At 28.4% G+C, this 22,036-nt stretch overlaps 3 protein-coding genes across 3 annotated transcripts; 2 read left to right on the top strand and 1 right to left on the bottom strand.

Annotated features, from left to right (window-relative positions):
- Positions 1-8,410: 8,410 nt before the first annotated feature.
- EAE97_005783 (uncharacterized protein) lies at positions 8,411-13,581 on the top strand (the record flags this gene model as incomplete). The annotated part of the gene is made up of 16 exons (XM_038876296.1): positions 8,411-8,623; positions 8,679-9,201; positions 9,252-9,478; positions 9,524-9,803; positions 9,850-10,083; positions 10,143-10,870; positions 10,918-11,080; positions 11,130-11,369; positions 11,424-11,622; positions 11,674-11,745; positions 11,807-11,857; positions 11,907-11,971; positions 12,031-12,215; positions 12,261-12,694; positions 12,751-12,831; positions 12,882-13,581. 16 exons carry the CDS (start codon positions 8,411-8,413, stop codon positions 13,579-13,581), a joined length of 4,395 nt encoding a protein of 1,464 aa, XP_038732772.1.
- A 1,361-nt stretch (positions 13,582-14,942) lies between these two features.
- Positions 14,943-15,437, top strand: EAE97_005782 (uncharacterized protein; the record flags this gene model as incomplete). Its single annotated transcript, XM_038876295.1, has 1 exon — positions 14,943-15,437. One exon carries the CDS (start codon positions 14,943-14,945, stop codon positions 15,435-15,437), a length of 495 nt encoding a protein of 164 aa, XP_038732771.1.
- Positions 15,438-19,433: 3,996 nt separating this feature from the next.
- EAE97_005781 (uncharacterized protein) lies at positions 19,434-20,603 on the bottom strand (the record flags this gene model as incomplete). Its single annotated transcript, XM_038876294.1, has 2 exons — positions 19,434-19,655; positions 20,598-20,603. 2 exons carry the CDS (start codon positions 20,601-20,603, stop codon positions 19,434-19,436), a joined length of 228 nt encoding a protein of 75 aa, XP_038732770.1.
- Between the last annotated feature and the right edge of the window lie 1,433 nt (positions 20,604-22,036).

The following is a 22,036-nucleotide window of genomic DNA, read 5'->3' as shown; positions in this document are numbered from 1 at the left end:
ATTTAATTAATATTAATTAAAAAAGAATATTAATTAGATTGTAAAAGATTTGAGAGATTTATTAATTTAGATTGAAAGAGAAAGGGGTAAATATATGAATTTGAATATTTAATTTTGAAAATATTGTTTTAGAATTAAATTAAATTAAATCTATTTTTCGAAATTCTAATTATATATTTTAAAAAGTAATTAATTCTTTATATATAATTTTAAAAATTATAAAGAATTTAATCTTTGAAATATAATTAATATATATTTTAATAAATTCATTAATTTAATTATTATATTAATATTTCAAATTACTAGATTAATTTATATTAAATAATTAAATGAAATGAATTAAATATAATAATGAATTTAAATATATAATATATTTAAAAAACTTTTGATTTATAACTTTTATATCTATTTAATATTAATATTCGATATCTATTTTTTGTTTAATTCTTAATATATTTATTAAAATATTTTAATTATTCTCAATTTATTTCATTATTTATTTATTTATTTATTAGATATAGATTTAATAATCTAATTTATAAGAAAATCAGTTTTAGTATATTAATTAAAAAGATAAATCTATTTTTGAATTATTAGAAATAAGAATATAGTTTATTTATTATTACTTGATTATATTATATTATTTCTATTGTTTTATTTCTATTATTTTATTTCTATTATTTTATTTAATATTAATTATTATTATTCTGGGATATATTATATTCATTATGAAGCTTATTTTATTGAAATTATAGAAATTGTAATTAAGAATATTATATTTTACTTATACATTCGAAATTAATTGAAATCATTTTTTAATAAATTTAGAATCTTTATAGAAGGCTTTTTGAAAACTATAAATATAAGTAAAATATATTTTTAATTCGATTTAATGCTTTACAAATTAATATACCTAAAGCTTCCTAATACATTTTATATCCCTTAATTTAAAAATATAATTTACTATATCTTTTATATTTCTTAATTTAGGTAAAAATCCTCTTATATTTATATTAATTATATATTCAGAAATAATATTTTCTTTTAATTCTAAAAGATTACAAGATTTAGATTGATATTTAAAATAAGAAATAATATTATTAGTTTTATATTATAATATTATATTCGAGATATTATCTATTTTTGTAATCTTTTGAATACTTGTTTTTTTGTTTTTTTGAATAGTTTTAATAGTGACGAGTATATAGGCTTTTTGATTATTCGAATTCATTATAGATTATTAATAAAAACGCGTATTGAAAAAGAAGAGAGTGAATTGAAATGAAAATAACCTGTATACTGATATGACCCGTACACTGATAAATTACGTTAGCCTATTTGGAATAAATAATCTTTATTATTTACAAAAAGATATCAGTAAAAACAATAATCTTAAATAAATTCAAATGTAATAATATATAATCAAATCCCTTAGTAGAACTTTCTTTTTACCATTTGATATACTTATTCAATATTATAATATTATCCTTATTAGATTGTATTATTTATAAAAAAGATATTGATATAAATATTTAGCTGTTTTTAAATAAATCTAAAAAAGGTTTTTTAGGATTTGTAGTATATATAATAGATATATCAAAAACAAATAATCTAACTTTATTAGATTTTAGTAAAATTATCTTATATTTATTAAAGCAATCTAAAATATAATCGATTTAATTGATTTGATTAATTTAATTAATTTGATTGATTTGATAATAAGATTTTATTAATATAAATCTGAATCTTATAGATCTATAAAATAGATCAAATATACAAATCTCATTATTTATATTAAATAATGAGAATAGTTCTTTCTATTTATTAGAAACTATTTTATTATTCTTTCTCCAAATCAAAATAATATTATTTGATAATAAATTATAAAATATAATTATAGAAAAACTATTATATATATTCAGAGCTTTTTATTTATATAGAATTATAGAGCTTATAAACTTTTGTTATAGTTTTAGAAATTGTAATAATTTATTATTGAATAATAAATATTAAAGAACTATTTTTAATAATATAGGGGAATATGTCAAAAACAAGTAATATAAATACTAAACCATTAAATCCAATAATATTATTAATAGTTTTTATAACTATTCGAAATATAGCTATCTTATTAATACTTAGTTTATAAATCTTATTATAAATAATTTTATAAGATTTATATAGTAATATATAAAATCTCTTAATAATATTTATAGAATAATATACATTAATAAGAATTATCTTTATTTGAATCAATATTAATATAATATATTATTGAAATTCCTTTTTAACAAAATTAATATTAATATTATAAGTAATATATTCTAATAAATTAATATATATATTAATTTAGTATTTCTGGAATTTATTTCATACATATTTTGTAAATATATTATTTAATTATTGAATAGTTTGAAAATGTGTGGTTTTATTAATAATATATAGAATAGAATTATTATTGATATAAAGTATATTAATAAATATTATATAATTGAATTCAAAGTTCTTATTAAATAAAGAAAACTTAAATCTATCAAATGACTTATTATAAATTTGATAATAATAATAGAACTTAATAAATTATTTAATAGCTTCAAAATCCTTATTATATTTAAAACATTTGAGTATTTTATAGAACTTATAAATAAATAAATAACCAAATTGATAATAAATTTATTATAATTCAATTTCAATAAAATAATATTCTCTATTATTAATAGAATAATAAATCAAATCTTGAATATTAATATTCTATAATAAAAATATATAACTAAATTATTAATATATAGAATAAATACTTTTAAATATAATAATAATATTATTTGTTAGAGTAGATACTAGCAATGAATCAACTAGGTGAAATGTAGCACAAAGACTTTTCATTAATTCTTCTAAACTTATAAAAACTATATAATTTATATGTATATGCGGGCTCCCTTTGGCATATAGTAGGCCTGAGGGCTTACTATTATATGCCTAATGGAGCTCTTTAGTTCATGACCGTGACATAAGAATTATATATTATAGAATAATATTCTAGAATATTATTATATATAAACAAAATCTTAATATAATATAATTAAAAATTATACATAATTATAGGAATTATATACTAAAAGAAGTATAAATCTATAATTATTATATTAAATATTTTCTAAAAATCTATATTCAGATTCTTTTTAATATAGATTTTGAAGATAATATTATTCCATTTAAAAAGCATATTTTATTAATATTCAAATTCTTTGAAATTATTAATTATTATTTTATATAAATTTTAATATAAATCAGGAAATTTATTTAGATTTGCTTAATAATATTCACTAACTATATCCAAAAGTATAATCGAAAAAGCTGCTATAATTATCTCAAATAATACAAATATTTTATAATAATGTTTTTCAAACATAGAAATCTTTAAATCAAAAGAATTATTAATATTTTTATATTTATTATTATTCTTATAAATTTTTAAAAGATTAATAAAATATCGACTTTGATTATATTAATTAATAATTTAATCATTTTTGTAATTAGAATAATTATGATTTTTTTATTTCCTTAATTATTATTATTCTTTTTATTATTACTATTTCTTTAGTTGTTTTTATTATCAGAATTATCCGAGTTATTATTATTATTAAATAGTTCTATAAAGATATTTACTAATAGAATTCTAGATCCCGGCAAAATTATATATAGAACTTATATATCCTTAATACTATAAAATAAAAGTAGTCCTCTATATATATCAAAAAGAGTTTTAATTTTATCAAATTTTAACAAAATTAGATAATCAATAAAATCATTATTCAAAAGCTTAATAAAAGGATTAATAAAGAGTTCAATTTAAGTCTTTATATTAAATCTAATAAGAAGATTAGTTTATTTTGTAAAAACAAATAATTAGACTTTATTAATTTTGTATTCCAGAAGTTATTTCTTAGTTTAATAATAATATTTATTATAGAAAAACATTTTTGTAAGAGTCTTATTGATATTTATATTAATATTAATATATATTCTATAATATTATAAGATCTTATAAAAGTTATATAATATTAACTTATTAATACTTTTAAATCATAATTGTGACGAACCCAACGAGCGTTTAGAGATCAACCTTAGAATTAAAAGCTACAGAACTAAAGAGAGCGTACTACAAGCTATATATGCGATCAGCTTCGAGCTTAATACCGCACTAGCCCAATCGAATACAATTATATATATATTATAACACTACCCCTCTCTTCTAGAAAATTCATCTCAAATTCGCTTTAAACGAATAATTTAAATATAAAATATGATTAATAATCATTCTCCTTTTTATTATCAATATTATTATTTTCTTCATTGTTTTTATATAAAACACCTTGAGATGTTAAATATATAGCAATTAATTGGAAAGCGTTATGAGAAGTATTTATATCTTTCAAATAATCTTCAAAGTATTAGCCATTAATCATTTCATTTAGATTCTTATTATTATTATTATTATAATTAAAGTTAGTAGAAATAATTGTAGCTATAATAAGCTCTTTTCGATTTCGAATATCTTAATATAAATCAAATAGGTAGACTTATATCTAATAAAAAGTATTTTCATATTGAATATACTTATTTTATTTATATAATAAAGTTCTTTTAGTAAAGAAAAACTTGGGTATGTAAGAGCGGGGTGGAATCGGGGTAGAATTGGTTTAGGCCCTAAGAGAATCAAAAGCACTAATGATATTAAGGTTACCAATATTCATTGAATTATGGTTTTAAGAGTAAAACGGATTCTGCAGTATATATAAAGCTCTAGGTTCATTAGAGTGGGATAATGCAGGGAATCCATTCGCTGTTTATATAGCTAGTTGTTGTATGACCTGAATAAAGTTGGGATAAGAATGGGAAAGAGAAAGCTATTGAAAAAAACAATTTCTAAGAGTTATATTGAGTTTATTACAAAAGGTTGAGATTTTATTCAAATTGGGTTAATTCTATTTTTTAATTTTGTAAAGAGTTCTTTTGAATTTCATAATATAGATATATAAAGAATTGGTTTCTTATTTGAGATTAAATAATTTATCTTCAACCTTTTAAACTTTATTCGAATTATTATAAATATATATAAATTGATTCAGAATTATCATATAATCTAAGGGAATATTTTGATTAAAAAAAAAAACTAAGATAATATTATAGTTTGTATATAAGATTTGAAATTAAAATAAATATAATAAAATTAAGCTATAGAATTGCTAATTATAATATTATTTATTTATAATTTTATTTGAATTAAAAATAACTATATATCAAATTTCTAGGAATTATTATTAAATTTTTCAGAATTAGAAAGAAAGGATTTCAATTAGGATAATATATATAGTATAGAAGAATACTTGAGAATTAAAAAGTGTAAAAAAAAGATTTTATTATACTATTGGATTATTTTGCTATAAAATTCCTTAATTATATAAGAAATCTTAATCTTTATAACTAAGAAATTAAGAATAAGAAAAGAGATAATATCTTTAATTAAAATCAAAAAAATCTATATATAAATAAGAAAGCAAAAACAGTATATCTAAATAAAAGCAAGCGGAGTATATATAAGAGCTTTATTTATAAGTATATACAGATATTATTCTATTTCTTATCTAAAAAAGCTTTTAATAATATAATGAATCTAATAAGCGTTTAGAGATCAATCTTAGAATTAAAAGCTATAGAATTAAAGAGAGTGTGCTACGAGCTATATATGCGATTGGCTTTGAGCTTAGTGCCGCACTAGCCTGATCAAACGCGATCACATGTATATCGTAACAATAATTATTAAATAAGATCAAAATCGAATATAATTATATTCTAAAGAAATATATCGATAATCCTTGTTTTTAAATATATAGTTATTTTGAAAAGAAAATATTTATTAATCTAATATTTAGTTTCAATTTTGAATATATATTCTTTATAAAATTATTTAGTTTTATTAAAATTCTTTAGAAGATTTCTTTTTTAAAACTTTTCTTTAAACTTTAAATTCCTAATAGTTTTCTAAGCTTTTTTATTATTAATTAATACTTTATTAAAAGGAATATAGGAATTAATAGAAATAGAAAGATAAGAAGAAGCATTAATTATATTATTATACATAGAATTTTTATAATTTTATTATAAAAAGTTAATATTATTAGTTATATTGTTGTAAGCTTCTATATTAATAGATTAATTAGATTTCTTATTAATTTATTTAAAATTAATATTTACCCAGGATATTATAATATTAATAATAGAAATAAAAGAAGTAAGAATAAAAAGGTATTTCGAATAATTAGTATGTGAACAAGAGTATTCACTTCAAAGGAATGACTTCAAAGGAATGACTTCAAAGGAATGACTTCAATACAATGGCTACTGTATCAAAGGGACTAAGCGAATGCGAAAGAGACTAGCTCGTTCAATAGTGCCTATATAAAGCCTACTACTTTTCTACATAGCTAGCTCTTTAGATAGAATACAATTAGATATACAGGACCTACGAATACGTGGATGCTACGTCTTCCGTATCCTACTCGAATCAATAATTAGTTTAAAGTAATTTGTGATATTATTAATTAATATTAGTTTGAAAAGGATATGGAAAATATAATATCCATATATTTGTAGATCCTATATATCTAATTATATTTTGTCTAAAGAGCTAGCAATATAGAAAAGTAGTAGGCCTTATATAGACACTACTGAAAGAGCTAGTTTCTTTTGTATTCGCTTAATCCCTTTGATATAGTAGCCATTGTATTGAAGTCATTCCTTTGAAGTAAATACCCTTTGTTCACATACTATTAAAGCAAAAGGAATTGAAATATTTTTGAATTATATTTGAATTATATTTTAATCATATTTTAATCATATTTTAATCATATTTTAATCATATTTTAATCATATTTTAATCATATTTTAATCATATTTTAATCATATTTTAATCATATTTTAATCATATTTTAATCATATTTTAATCATATTTTAATCATATTTTAATCATATTTTAATCATATTTTAATCATATTTTAATCATATTTTAATCATATTTTAATCATGTTTTGATTATGTTTTGATTATATTTTGATTATAGAAAACAAATTAGTAAATAAACTAACAAGAAAAACAACTATAATATAATTTGTTTTAAATGAAATAAACTTTAAACTATTAGAAATAATTATTAAAGAATACAATTTAAACTAATAGCTTTTTATTCTCAATTAATATGAATTTAAATTAAATCAATCTTTATTAATTTATTCAAAACTATTTCTATGGAAAATAAAATCGAAAATTAAGCTATCAAGTGGGTTTAATCGAAATATTGTTAATATATATTTTCAATTCAAATTAGGATATAAATATATTAAATTTTATTTATATTGATTTAAGTTTATTAATTACAAATGTATATGTAATAATATTAAAATAATATAATATTTTCTTATTAATTATTTAATATATAAAATCGAAAGAAAAGAAAATTAAAAAAAATTTCTATTTAAAATTATTATATAATTTCTATTGCATATAAAAGCAGGTATTAAATTAGTAATTCAATTTATTAATATTATCAAACTTATTTTAAGAGCATGGTATTTAGTAAAAGTTTTTATATAAAATGAAAAAAAAAGAATATTTAAAAAAGAAAAAGTAATAATAGAGGGAAAAAAATTTATTATAAAAATAAAAAAATAATAATTGGAAAAATAAGAAATAAATCTCTTTTTAATTCTTTAATTATTATATTTCTTTAATTTTTTTATTATATATAATACATATAATAAATAGGTATTGATTTCTAACAATTGTTTTTATTCTTCTAAATTAAATATATTTAATCTTATAGAATAAAAAGTTATCTACTAGAGCCCCTAGAGGCCTAGTCGTCCTATATAGTCTTAGACTGGAGGTGGACATAAATGAAATCAAATCAAAAAAAAATTTATTCCGCGCATTCGGTCGTTAGGTTCGCATCTGGCTGCCAAGCGTAAGCTGTCAGGGGGTCTGCAGCCAATACATAAGTGGATCAGAGCTGCACGATTACTATTAGAGTATTTACACAAATTTTTACAGCTTACCTACAAGGAGCGCAACTGGAATTCTGTTCACCTTCTGTAAAGCAGCTAACGCAAATCTATCAAATATAGTACGGGGATAGTGGTGCGGTAGTATTGAGGCGGGATTTGAGAAAGACTAGCCTAATGTGGCATAACCAAATACCATATGGTGCAACATGAACAAAACAACTTACACTTGAAACCACCTAAGCTTTCTCCCGCCGGAGAGCTCTTCTGATACACTTAAACCCTGGTATCTTTCCCTCCTTTAACCACCATTTGGTCACAAGAAAGTTGAGCGCATGGAACATCTGCCTGTCATGAATCAATTTCGGAAGCACAATGCCTTCCATCCTAAACTCATTCTTATGAGACGCCTCTCGCAAAGCAGTGTTGTAGAACCTACAAATGCTGTAAATATCTTATCTGCGATTTGCGCAGTAGCATTTATATTGTATTTGCCTGCTAGAATCTGGCAGCTGCGTATTTCTCGCGCGAAAAATGCCTTAAGATGGCAAGGACGCTCAAAAGCGGTCAGTACTTATTTCCATTCAATATCTGGATGAACAACGCCAATAATGACCATAGGCTCTTGGAATATTACTCTCCTTTATTCTGTTGATATATGCTGTCACCGTACATGTGGAGCATGAAATCATTCTCGTTATCTCTCTGCTGGCTTCGTCGGGTGCTGCATTTGGTTTGAGTCTGCTTTTGGTACTTGAGCAACAGCGATCTCTGAGACCGTCAGACTTAGCCATTCTGTACCTTGTACCATCAATCATATGCGATGTGCTTCTTCTTACCATGCCGTCGAAAATCCAGGCTGTATCTAGAGCTTCACGTCCAATACTTGCTCGGTGTCTCATACACTCAACCCTTTTCGTATTTGAGATTTGTGATAAACGCCCTTCGGCTAGCAGCTCCAGCAATCTCCGATCCCCAGAAGAATCACGTAGCGTGTTAGACAGGGTATTGTACACCTGGATAAACCCCATCTTGCTTCAAGGATATACAAATATTCTTGTCGATCAAGATTTACCGCGTCTCAGCCGAGATATGAAGCCAGAGTTTACAAGGAAGGCAATGCTTCAAACATGGTCTCGTCGAGGTTAGTCAGAAGATCCAGGACATTTATTTTCTCACCTCTCACACAACTAGCCAAGCCCGATACGAAGAACAGCCTACCTCTGACATTGATGAAATGCCTGAAGCAACCATTTTTTGCTGCTGTCATACCCCGACTATTCTTGATCGCCTTCCGCTATTCTCAACCTACCCTAATAAAAGAGTCCATTAAGTACGTTGTAGCATATCCTGCCACGGAAGATAGCAGCCAGGGATTTTGGCTTGTTGTATCAGCCATGGCTATTTATGTTGGCCTAGCTGTAAGATCCTGTCTTTGTTTTCCTACCACAAGCTAATGTGTCTAGCTATCAACAGCTGTGTACCAACACCGCATAAACAGACTGAAACTTATGACCAGAGGAGCCCTTGTGGGATTGATTCATGCAAAGACTATGGAATCGCCCAGCATTGCTTATGATAATGGCGAGGCAACCACACTCATGAGTACGGATGCAGATAGTCTTGATGGGATTGCCGAAATGGTTCACGAAACATGGGCTCAAGTCATTGAAGTCCTGATTGGTATAAGGCTTCTCGCTATTCAAGTTGGTTGGATCTGGTCTTTACCGCTTTTTCTGATTTATTGTCAGTATTTCACTCTAATCTCTTAATATTATACTAAGTTGGGTAGTATGTTCACACATGAGCCGATTTGTTGCGAAGCATTTACAACCTCACCAAAAAGCTTGGAATTCGGCGACGCAAAGTCGTATAGCAGCTACGAGTTCATTTATAAGTGCCATGAAAGTTGTCAAGATGATTGGATTCCAACATAACCTTAACTACCGAGTGCAGCAACTTCGAAAAGAGGAGCTCTGGGTGGCTTCGAAACTTCGATGGGTTATGGTATATTACAATGCATCTGGTTCGTCGACAGTAATACGTGAATCTAGCCTTTCCATGCGTATGCTAACAACAATGTAGCTAACGCACTGGGGATATTTTCTCCGGCAATTACGCTAGCCATATTTGCTGTTATATCACAAGCTTATGGTATCAAGTTCGATACAACTACTGCATTTCCAACCATGGCAATTTTGAGTATGGTTACCCACCCAGCAAACATGGTCATGACTATCGTGCCGCGTGCAGTGGCGGCTTTTGCTGGATTTGAAAGAATTCAATCATTCTTGCTCCGTCCATCCTTACAAGACAATCGTGGAACATTACCTAGACCCACTCAAGGTGAACTGGCGTGGAACCCAGCAGCCGGTCATCTCACAAAACCTAATCCCGCAGTTCAAATCCATCAGCTGAGAGTCGGTAATAAGCAGATAATTCTTGACAATATAAACATTGGAGTACGCGCCACGTCGTTCGTTATAATCTCAGGCCCTACGGGTAGCGGCAAATCGACTTTATTGCGCACTATAATTGGAGAAGTGATACCTGCTGCTGGATCAATTACTCTATCAACAAGAAAGATAGCATACTGTGCACAAAGACCCTGGCTACCCAGTGGTACCATTAAAGAGGTTATTTATGGTGCTAAGGATATTGACAGTGCTATAACGCACGATAATGAGAAATGGTATGATACCGTAGCAGAAATATGCTGTCTCACTCATGACTTCGATACCCTACCTGATGGAGATCAGACACAGATTGGCAGCAGAGGTCTTAATTTGTCTGGAGGCCAAAGACAGCGTGTGGTATGTGCTCCAGAACGACGAGGTATACACTAAATTGACAACGGTAGACACTAGCACGAGCGTTATTTGCCAGATCGGATATGCTTCTGCTGGATGATACTTTTAGTGGACTAGACGGGGATACAGAGCAAACTATCTTTGATAATTTATTCGGATATACAGGCCTAATGCGGCGATTGAAGACTACTGTCATCCTAGTATCTAACTCTTGTAAGTTTTCCTTGTTCGCATCTCAATGCAGTACCTTATTGTGAAATAGCTCAATACTTCCAATCAGCAGATCATGTCGTTGTTTTGGGAGACAATGGGATTATAGATCAAGGGAACTGGCAAAGTATTAAAATTAAAGCTGGATCTATAGCAAAGTTCTCTTCTGGAAGCCATACCAAAGATAATGCTACGGTTTCGGCAGCCTTTGCTAAACTTAGCGCCCAGGTTCGAGCAAAAGACGAAGCTGAAATTGACCTTGCAAGACAGAGTGGAGACCCGGCTCTATATGGTAATTCCTTTCTTTGCTTCCTCAACGTTGAAATCATAATTGATATAAACGAAGGATACTATCTAAAGTTTGTTGAATCGAAAAACCTTTTTCTTCTTATTGCTTATACAGCGTCATATGCTTTCTTCATCACCATACCTCAATACTACCTACAGTTATGGACCGATTCAAGTGGTGGAGATACTGTGTTTTATGTCTCTGGATTTCTATTTCTATCTTTTATGTCGTGGATCACAACGAGTTTCCAGATGTGGTAGGTTTCTTGCAAACTCCTATGAGCTAATGGTCATTGAACGCCTTATAGGGCAGTTCTCATACGATTAGCGCCGCAATCTGGATCCCGCTTACACGAACGGCTTCTACATATCGTAACGAGGTCAGTCTCTTTTACTCCACAAAAGATGAAAGATGATATAGGAGAAACTGATAGTTATCAGTGCACCATTGTCATATTTTTCCCAAACCGGAAATGGTTCGATTTTAAATAGGTAGCAATTTATATACAGAATGTTTTGGTAAAAACTAAAAGTTTTCTAGATTTAGTCAAGACATCCAGCTCGTGGACAAGCAACTACCACCGGCCCTTCAGACTATTATAACTCGTAAGACAATTATTGAATTTCACCTTCTCAAATTACCTAACAGATCCTAACGTACGCAGAAACCTTCAAGCTCTTGATGCAAGTCATACTTCTTTTCATCGCCCAGAAATGGCTCGTAGTGTGCCTACCAGCCTGTATACTTGTAGTCTACGTCGTCCAGAAAGTCTATCTCCGTACCTCTAGACAACTTCGGTTTCTGGAGCTAGAGGCCAGGGCTGGGGTTTTCTCGAGCTTCTTAGAATCTGCAAGTATAAATTTCCGATAATGAGTCTTTGGCTAATAATTCTAGGTTGAGGGCCTCGAAACAATACGCTCGTTTGGTTGGTCAAATACAATAATACAGGATAACATTATAAGTTTGGACAATGCCCAGCGTCCCGAATTTCTCCTCCTGTGTCTTCAGAGATGGCTCAATGTCGTCTTGGATCTACTAGCAGCTGCTGTTGCAACCAGTGTTATTGCTATAGCTATAGCATATCGAGATCGGGTTAGTGGTGCACAAGTTGGAATCGCCCTCAATATTATGCTCGTGGCAAATACAACCTTGATAAAACTCGTAGAGAGTTGGACGGCATTAGAAATTTCTCTCGGAGCCATTGCTCGTTTGAGGACACTTGAAAAGATGACACCATTTGAGGGTGGCATGACCTGGAACTTGGAGCCCGCAGAGTCCTGGCCTTCTAGAGGGGATATCGAATTTAAGAATATTACTGCATCTTATATGTATATAATCTTCAAAAAGGTCATTAATACTGCTAGCTAACAAGAATAAAACTTAGATCCGATTCAATGGCTCTCCGAAATCTGAGCTTAAATATCATCTCAGGCCAGAAAATTATCGTCTGCGGACGTACAGGCAGGTCCGTATTTTCACTACACTAATGTTCTCGAATACTCACTTTCATATTAGTGGCAAAAGCACCCTACTATTGACGCTTCTACGGCTTCTCGAGTTGCAATCCGGCCAGATTGTGCTAGACGGCATTGACATCAAGAAAGTTGGGCTTGATATTCTCCGACAACGCTGCTTCATCACTGTATCGCAAGATCCTCTACTGCTGTTCAACGAGTCATTGCGTTTTAATTTGGACCCAGATGCTGCACTATCGAATGAGGCTTTAATTGCCTCGTTAGATAGAACAGAACTCTGGGAACACTTCAAGCAAGGGTCGGCTGGAATGAACGAAATATTAGAGACTGAATCAGGACTTTCTATTGATAATTTGCCTTACAACCAACATCCAATTTTGGACATGAACCTTTCAATGTTGTCAGAACTTTCTGTAGGGCAAGGCCAGCTACTTGCACTCTGCCGGGCGCTTGTCAAAGCTCAAACAGCTCAGCGTTCTGGTCGAAAACCTGTCGTTCTTTTAGACGAAGTTACTTCTTCTCTTGACCCTGGTACAGAGTCAGTCATACACGGTATCATTGACGATGAGTTTACTCAGAAGGGGCATACTGTTATATGTGTTGCTCATAGGATTGAGGTGTTAGCAAAGCACACAGAACCTGGAAGAGATGTCGTTGTATTGCTGGGAGATGGTCGATTGCAGGAAGTCTTCACAGATTTGAATCTGGCGATGTTAGCAAAACTTGAGAGATTCAATTGAGAGATAGTGTGTTATTATGCTTGCTAAATAGACGAAGGTTCCTACTCTGTGTACTGCAATCATTAGTATGGCATCATATCACCAAAAACGATGTACACTTCATCCCCTAATACTTCTTAACTTCAAATCTCACACGAAAACATCCCAAGAGAATTGCTCCCCTTACTTTAATTATCTTTTATCTATAACATCTTGAATGCTGTTCTTCTATTAATGCTTCGACGGAATAGACTAACCGAAGGGGCACACTACTTGACCCTCGAGATATATGGTAACGACTAGCTTGAAAGATACTTTTTTCTATTCACCTGCTTAGACGAGTATGAAAAAATATACTAATTCCGATTGATTGATTGATTGATTTATATTAACGTCCACCTTCAGTCCAAGACTATATAGGACAGCCAAAAGCTCAATTAAGCTCTTGACAGGGAATAATGGGTTACTGCTAGCTAACTAGTATACAAAAATAGTTATATTTTCAAATAATGGAAGTGAAAATAAATATTAGGGAACAAGCCTATTTACTATACATAATGCATATAGTAAATAAATACTAATCAAAGCATTACACTCATGATTTTCCAAATCAAACTTCTCCATCAATCAAATCCGAACAACCTTTCCTCATATTAACCTTTTGTCCTGTTCGTAACTTCCCAACAATCATACCTTGCCTAATATCGACTTTATAGTATTGAAGCAATGGAGTAGTGATTCTACAAAACCCTCAAACTTATAGTATATATCCTTTGAATTGACGGACCAGAGTTGACAAGTCCTTTTTGTCAACTAATTCCCTAAGGGTATTGATTGTAGGGGGCATTACACCCTTATTAGTTCAATATTCCTCCATTGATTCCCATGGTAGATACATTATTAGCTCAAGTCGTATTCCCCAGTTTTTTTCCAGTATATGTGTATTATTATTTGAATGAAATTGAAGAAGAAAAATGGAGTTGATTATGTGATAACTCTGGACAAAAGCCTCAGCATACAAATTCCCGCACAAATCGAAAATGGTAAATTGCACCTAATGCTCCAGAGGGCTCTTAGAGATGATTTTATAGTGTATTATTGTAGATAATAGTATTATCCTTTATTTCATAATAAAGATAATGTTATAGAAAGTGGATTCCAATAATGCGATTATCAAAAAACTATAGATAAATAAAAATATTATAATCAAATACCTTTTTTTCTTTTAATTATTACAACTTTATTAAATAACTCGAACTTAGCTTTGTAAACTCTTATAAAAAGCTGGAGATTAGTAGGATGCACTGCGTATAGATGTTGAGTCTTTGTATCCCATACTAATTCCGAGTTCAGCCTTTGTACGTAATCTGCTCATATTCATAATGGTCCAATTTTGTTTGTCGTTGGCAAGATTAGAGCAACGTCATGGATGGAATAATGATATCTCATCCAATCTCAACCCCCATTGGGGATACAAGAACACGAGGTCAGTGGTGCACAGCAGCCTCCACCAGATTCTCCCAAACTATCCTTCTGCACACAAGCCACGCACTATCACATATATCGCCAAACACTTCAAAAGTCTCGTCACAATCTCTAGAAATTCCCCCAACGATGCGGATCTCCAGATTCTCAGCATTGTAGAGGGAGGCAAAGAGATTCAGCCAATCAATATCTACAACGAGGGAAATACGTGTGAGAAGACCACTACCCGGAGTCTTTTCACCACATCTCTGCATCCACAATCTCTGTTAATAGGAGACTTCAACTCCCATCACCCTAGTTGGGGCCATTTCAACGAACCTAGTTTAGAAGCAGAAGAACTCTACGAATGGTTCGAAGATAATAACTTCGAGCTCGCCAATGGCCAGGAGTAGGAACCTTTACTAGGCCAAATCTGACACGTCCGAGTGTACTTGATCTCACGCTAGCCACTCCTACCCTTGTGGATAGTGTAGGCAATAGTATACTACAGTGAAACTATGGCGCGTATTAGTATATTGATATTGCAGCTAGTATGTATAAAAAGGAGATTATATTATTCTTGTATATATTTATATACTAAAGAATACTAGCAATATATTGAAATACTAGAATCCAATATAAAATATATATTTCTATTCAAATTAGGTTAGAAATAATGGATTCTTATTTAGTTTGAAATAAGGAATAGAAATTTGTTATCTAATATAAATAGGAATATATATTTTATACCCTGTGGTGGCAGAATCCGTGGTTGACGAAGTAATCCTTTCGTAATTGCCATAAATTCTATAATACCTTTATTATATATTGAATAAATCGTTTTTAAAGTATTAATATAATCAATCTAAGTCTCTATATCTTACAAAGCTTATTCTAATCAATAAATTCTTAATAAATTTCTTGAATTCTAAAAGATTAATTAAAAGTTTTGATCTGAGATAACAATTATTTATTAAATAGAAAGCTTCTAGATTTTACTTACTTTTCAACCTCTCCTCCCCTCTCTTCCTCTTCTTTTCCTTCTAAATTGATTTCCTATTAGATTTTAATAAAAAAATAGAAAAGTTTTTTTAGATATTTTAATTAGAATTTATTAAGGATTATTAATCTTTCTATTATACTTCTATTTATTGAATTCAAATTTATTCATATATAAATTAAAATTAAATTATATTCTTATTTATATAATACATTCTATATTATATAATATAATAATATAGTTTATAATTTTATTTGAAAGCTTTTTTATAGATTTCCCTTATATAATATAACTTACCAAAAGAATTCTACTCCCTTTTAAACTTTTAGTTAATATCTTCCACCTATTTTTTAATTTCTATACTTATTTCTTTTCTTCTTTTTAACTCTTATTTATCTCTTTAATCTTCTACACATATACCTTTCCATCCACCTTCCCCTTAACTCTAATATTCAAAAATCTTAAAAACTTTAAGACCTTTCAAGATTCTCATTTTCTTTTTTTTAATCAAAATTTAATAATAAACAAATTATAAAAAGAATTAATTTGATTTATTAATAACAAAAAGCTTTATTCATTATTAATAAATATATATATTAATATTATAATATATGAAATAGAAATTTATATAGGGATTTATATTGAATTTATCTTCGTCCGGAATATTAACTTTGCCACCACAGGGATATTGGATTCCAGTATTTCAGTATATTGCTAATAGTATTGAATAACTAAATAATATTGAATACTTTCAGTAGTATTGAATTCTATATTACATATGTATGTATTTCGAAAAAATTCGATATATATCACTAAACTAATCCGTATACGGAATACGGGAAATACTATTGCCTACACTGCTTGTGGATCGGATCTCAAACTGGCAAGTTATTCCCGAAAGCGGATCAGATCATTGTGGATTGCTGTTTGGCTTGCACGAACTCAACTCATTTCTTATTCCTGATATCATATCGATATCTAGATTTATACCAAACAGGCTGACTGGGAGAAGTTTGAGAACAAAATAAAACAAGACCTCAGCCTTCAGACAGTACTCCAAGTGAACTCTATACTTTTTGAGATGAGGGAATTCTTGAGCTTGCTGACAGGAGATACTCCTCACACAAGCAGTTTGGGCCAAGCTGCAGAAGAACTATCTAAGGCCATCACCCGAGCAGCAGAAGTCTCAATCCCACGCAACACTGCAAAAGGTATAGAGAAGAGGTGGTGGTCTCCCAAACTCAGAAATGTTCCAAATGAATATTCGAAAGCTACTAGAAAGTGTAAGAACTACCCTAACCAACGAAATCTTTCAGCAGCGCAAGAAATAATGTAGAAACATTTATTTTCAAGCGATTCAATGCGCTAAACAAGAGCACTGGAATGAATTTCTAGAGAATGAGGATACAGAATCTACTTTTCAAGCCTTCAAGTACATCAAGGAGTGCAATGAGGGGAGGATTCCGGATGTCAAGTTAGCTATAGAAAGACTTCAAAGATCATTCACTGGAAAAATTCAGGCATTCAGAACTAAACTATTCCCGCCTCCTTCAACAACCCAGCAACCACAATGGTCTGGATACATAGCGGATAGTCCCTGGATATGGCCAGTATTATCAGAAATTGAACTCCGGGTTGCTTGCTCAGTGAAGATTCAGGGGAGAACTCCGGGCCCGGATGGTGTTACTCAGGGCGTCATTATACACGCTTACAAAGCAATCCCAGACGTTTTCATGAGTCTGTACAGTAAGCTGATAGATACGGGATACCACCCTCAGTGTTGGTGTTAGGGAACTACAACGCTTTGGAGATAGATCTTTGATTGAAAAGTTGTTCGCAAGAAAGCAAGAAGATCATAAGGATCTAGAGATTAAAATAAAAAGGTATACCGAGCTAATCAGTGTAGGCAATAGTATACTGCAGTGAAACTGTGACGTGTATTAGCATATTGATATTGCAGCTAGTACATATAGAAAGAAGGTTATACCATTTTCATATATATTCATATATCTAGAGAATATTAGCAATATATTGAAATATTGAAATTTAATATAAAATATATATTTCTATTCAAATTAAATAATAAAATTCTATTCCTTATTTCAAATTGAATAGGAATCTCTTATTTCTAGTTTAATTTGGATAGGAATATATATTTTATATTAAATTCTAGTATTTTAGTATATTGCTAATAATATTAAATAATTAAATGATATTGAATATTTTTAGTGGTATTGAATTCTATACCATATATGTACATATTTCGAAAAAACTCGATACGCACTACTAAACTAACCCGTATACGAAATACGGGAAATACTATTGCCTACACTGGAGCTAATACATACACTTTGAATGCTCCTGTTATATTGAAGTCTTTTTATTGAGATCTCCCTTGGCAAAGGCGGAACTAGCATGTTCTCCACCGATGGGAAGCCATCATCTGTTTTGCCTAAAGTTATCTCGTCCTCTTGTATTATGTTTTCTAGACTGGGGCTCTTCTATCCGACGTTCTTTAATATCGTAATATATTGCGGTTTTTCGTTTGCGGAAAATTCGAGATCATTGTTGCCATCGCAGCAGACAGGATCAATCTGTTCGGATTCTCAAAAGTTAGTTATGATCATTGAAAGTCAAATCTTTCAAGATTGGAATATACCTCGATTATTTTATCTATAACTTCTATTACCATCAATACAGTTTCGTCAAGAATACTAGACTACTTTTATATAGATCATGGCAAGGTATCTTGCTTTTGGAGTATACTCATGGGATTTGTCAAGGCTATCAAAGACACGTGCTTTCGATTTTGATGATCTTCGGTCACGGACCATTAGGCTGGGAATAAGTCGGGAATATGGTGGGGAGAAAATTATTGGACCACCGTTTTCTGAGGGTTGTAAGAGAGTGGGTGTATAAGGGCCGAGCGACTTAGCCAACGGTCAAGGCTGTATAAAACTACGACTAATTCCGTAGAATTCCGCGGTCCAAATCATTGTACTTAGATATAGGCTATTATAAAAACTGATTAAAAGACATACTCAGCAATATGAGTTAACTATTTTCGGATCTTTTCCGACTGGTTTGACGGAAGCAAAGTAACAATATGAAATTAATCTGAGGTTTTGTTTTCTGGAAAGACTAAAGTTGTTTATGTAACTCTAGAGCGTATATATTTTATGACCTCAATAAAGATAATGATCTTCCTTCTATCTCAATCATCTCCCTCTGGTTAGCATCGAAAATGTTTAAAGAACATAATCAAGTCTTCGTCTTTGCTGTCTCTCATCACGACAAGCATGATATCACTTTGTTATTATCCAAAAAACAAATATTAAAAATAATAATATTCTATTATATTAATATCATTGATTCTATAAAGATTAAAAGCAAGTTTAGAGAATAATTCCTATATTATTGTTTCTAATAAAAGCCTTTTCTTCATAGTAATATTGGAATCAGATTTATAGTATATGAAATATCGATATGTATATAGAACTTCAAGTATTAAGCATTTGATAATCTCTTTTTTTGAGTCTAAAAGCAAAATTGATAATATAAGATATATATTCCAAAAGTCAAATAATAATAAATATTTTAATATAGATTTAATGAAGATTCTATTATAATACTAAATCAAATGAAGTTCTGGATTTTCTGAGATAATAATATTATGTAATATAATTGCTTAATAATAAAGAGACTTAATATATATATTTAACTATAACGTGATTCATACGCGAGTGGATCATATCATCGAATGGATCACTTGAAAATGCACCAAAATTAGTCATTTTTAATATTCCTATTTTAATAACTATTCATTATTTTTGAAAAATAAAAGGATATAAAATAATAATAAAAATGAAATATTTCTAATTTCTAATTTCTTTATAGATATTTTGATTATAGCTTAAAATTGTTACACTTTATATTACAAAAACCTTCTTTTTCAATTAAATTTTATATTAATTAGAATTTTGAAATGAAAATTAGATTTTTATATTATTTATATAATTAGATATTATATATTTAATTTCTGAAAAATTATATCGATAAATAAAGAAAGTGCACGGTTACACACAGACGAATTTTGTATATAAAATGAAGTGATCCATTCGGTGATATGATCCACTCGCATATGAATCACGTTATAGATATCCATTATATACAAAAAGAAAATTTATTTAGTATTGATATATCGTAGGTCATAGGCTAGTAGTATTATATGGAAGCTAGCTCGGTTTAACAACTAAATGGATTATATAAGCAGTGTAACACGTGATATTAAAGAATCTATATATCGATATTCAATTTCTTATTTAATATGCAATAGGGAAAAAGATCTTATTTTGTGCTTTTTCTTACTAATCTAGCTTTTCCGCTTTTGTTAATCTTTTATAGATCTTTTTCTAATCCAGCCATTCTTTCGAAATAAAGCTCTTTTTCTTATTCTTTATTTCGTAATCTGTTTTCAGATTTATAACCATTTTCGTATTTATGGCTATTTTCGTATTTATAACTGTTTTCGGAAGCTTATAATCGACGATCATGTGATTTGATTATATAATACGCTCATATTAGGTTGAATGCTTTCAAAAGATATATATATATTATATTATATTTATTAAAACAATAATATATAAAGATCTTTAGATATAAAAGTTATTAATTCTATTATGTTTTGAAATAAAATTTGGGGATAGTTAGGTAATCGCTGAGCTTTATCTGAACTATATAGTCTATATAATTCATACTCTTTCTTAAACGAGTATTTGAATAATATTAGACTAATATTTATACTACTGGTTATCTTATCATTATAGTTAAGTTTAGAACAATATTTATGATATAGAAGAATATACTAGGAGTATTTGAGGAGGTAGTAGTTAATTTAAATATGTCAAATTTATACTGAAAATAGGTTTCGTATATATACTAAGTATATATGTATATTATATCTGCTTCGATATTATTATCTACCCAAAGTATATCAGCCTATATAACTCATATTTAATTATATTAATTAAGTGAATAGTAGTATATGGAATATAGCCTCAATATAGCAACATTTTTATTTCTTGAAAATCTATTTTCGATAGAATTCTTAGAGTATATAATCGATTATTCTTCCAAGTTATATTAATCTCTTTGTTATTACTAATTATTATTCATTTCAAGTCATATTTAACTAATTAAAAAAACTACAAGCTAGAAGCGAAGAGTACAAGGTAAAGCAAGAATAAAGACTTTAAAGATATTAAAACAGATTAATCTAATAGATTTGAGCATCTATATTACTATTTATTAAATTATGGTATGATTAAATAAAATTTTCTATAATTATATAATATAGTTCATAAGCTTTATCCAATTTGTTCCAGAATACTTTTGTAATATAAATATTTTAGTTTTTATAGAATTATATAAAGCTATTGACTATAAAGAATTTTATAATTTATATTTCGAATCAAATATTTTATAAAATATTAAATAATTTATCTGAAAAGCCTAATAGTATTAATATATATAATAAAAATAAAATATTTTGATTCTATAATAATCTTTCATATATTCTGAAGCTAATAATTATTTAAACCAAGATTAATTTCAAGATTAATCGATTCAGAATTATTTTAGCTTGAATATCCACTTTATTATTGATATAATAAATATAATATAAATTTAATTCAAATAATATTTTGAGATTAGCAATATTAGAATTTCTTTGGATATTTGAGATTTTAATAAATTCAAAAATTATAAATTAATTTCAGAATAATAATAAAATGTTTTTGAAGTTTTTATTAATAATTTCTTTTATAAAAACTGATTTTGAAATAAGTTTTTATAAAAATAATTTAGAATTAATTAATATAACTTTATGATTTTTTAGTAAAGTTATTTTGTAATTATTAGATATATCAAAAATAATAATTATTATAAATTAATAGAATAATAATATCTTAAATAATATATAAATATAAATTTGAATATTATTATTAACTAATC

Source organism: Botrytis byssoidea, assembly GCF_014898295.1.
Source record: "Botrytis byssoidea strain MUCL 94 chromosome Unknown BBYS_010, whole genome shotgun sequence".
NCBI classification, from domain to species: Eukaryota; Fungi; Ascomycota; class Leotiomycetes; order Helotiales; family Sclerotiniaceae; genus Botrytis; species Botrytis byssoidea.
This window is presented reverse-complemented; position numbering and strand designations above follow the sequence as displayed.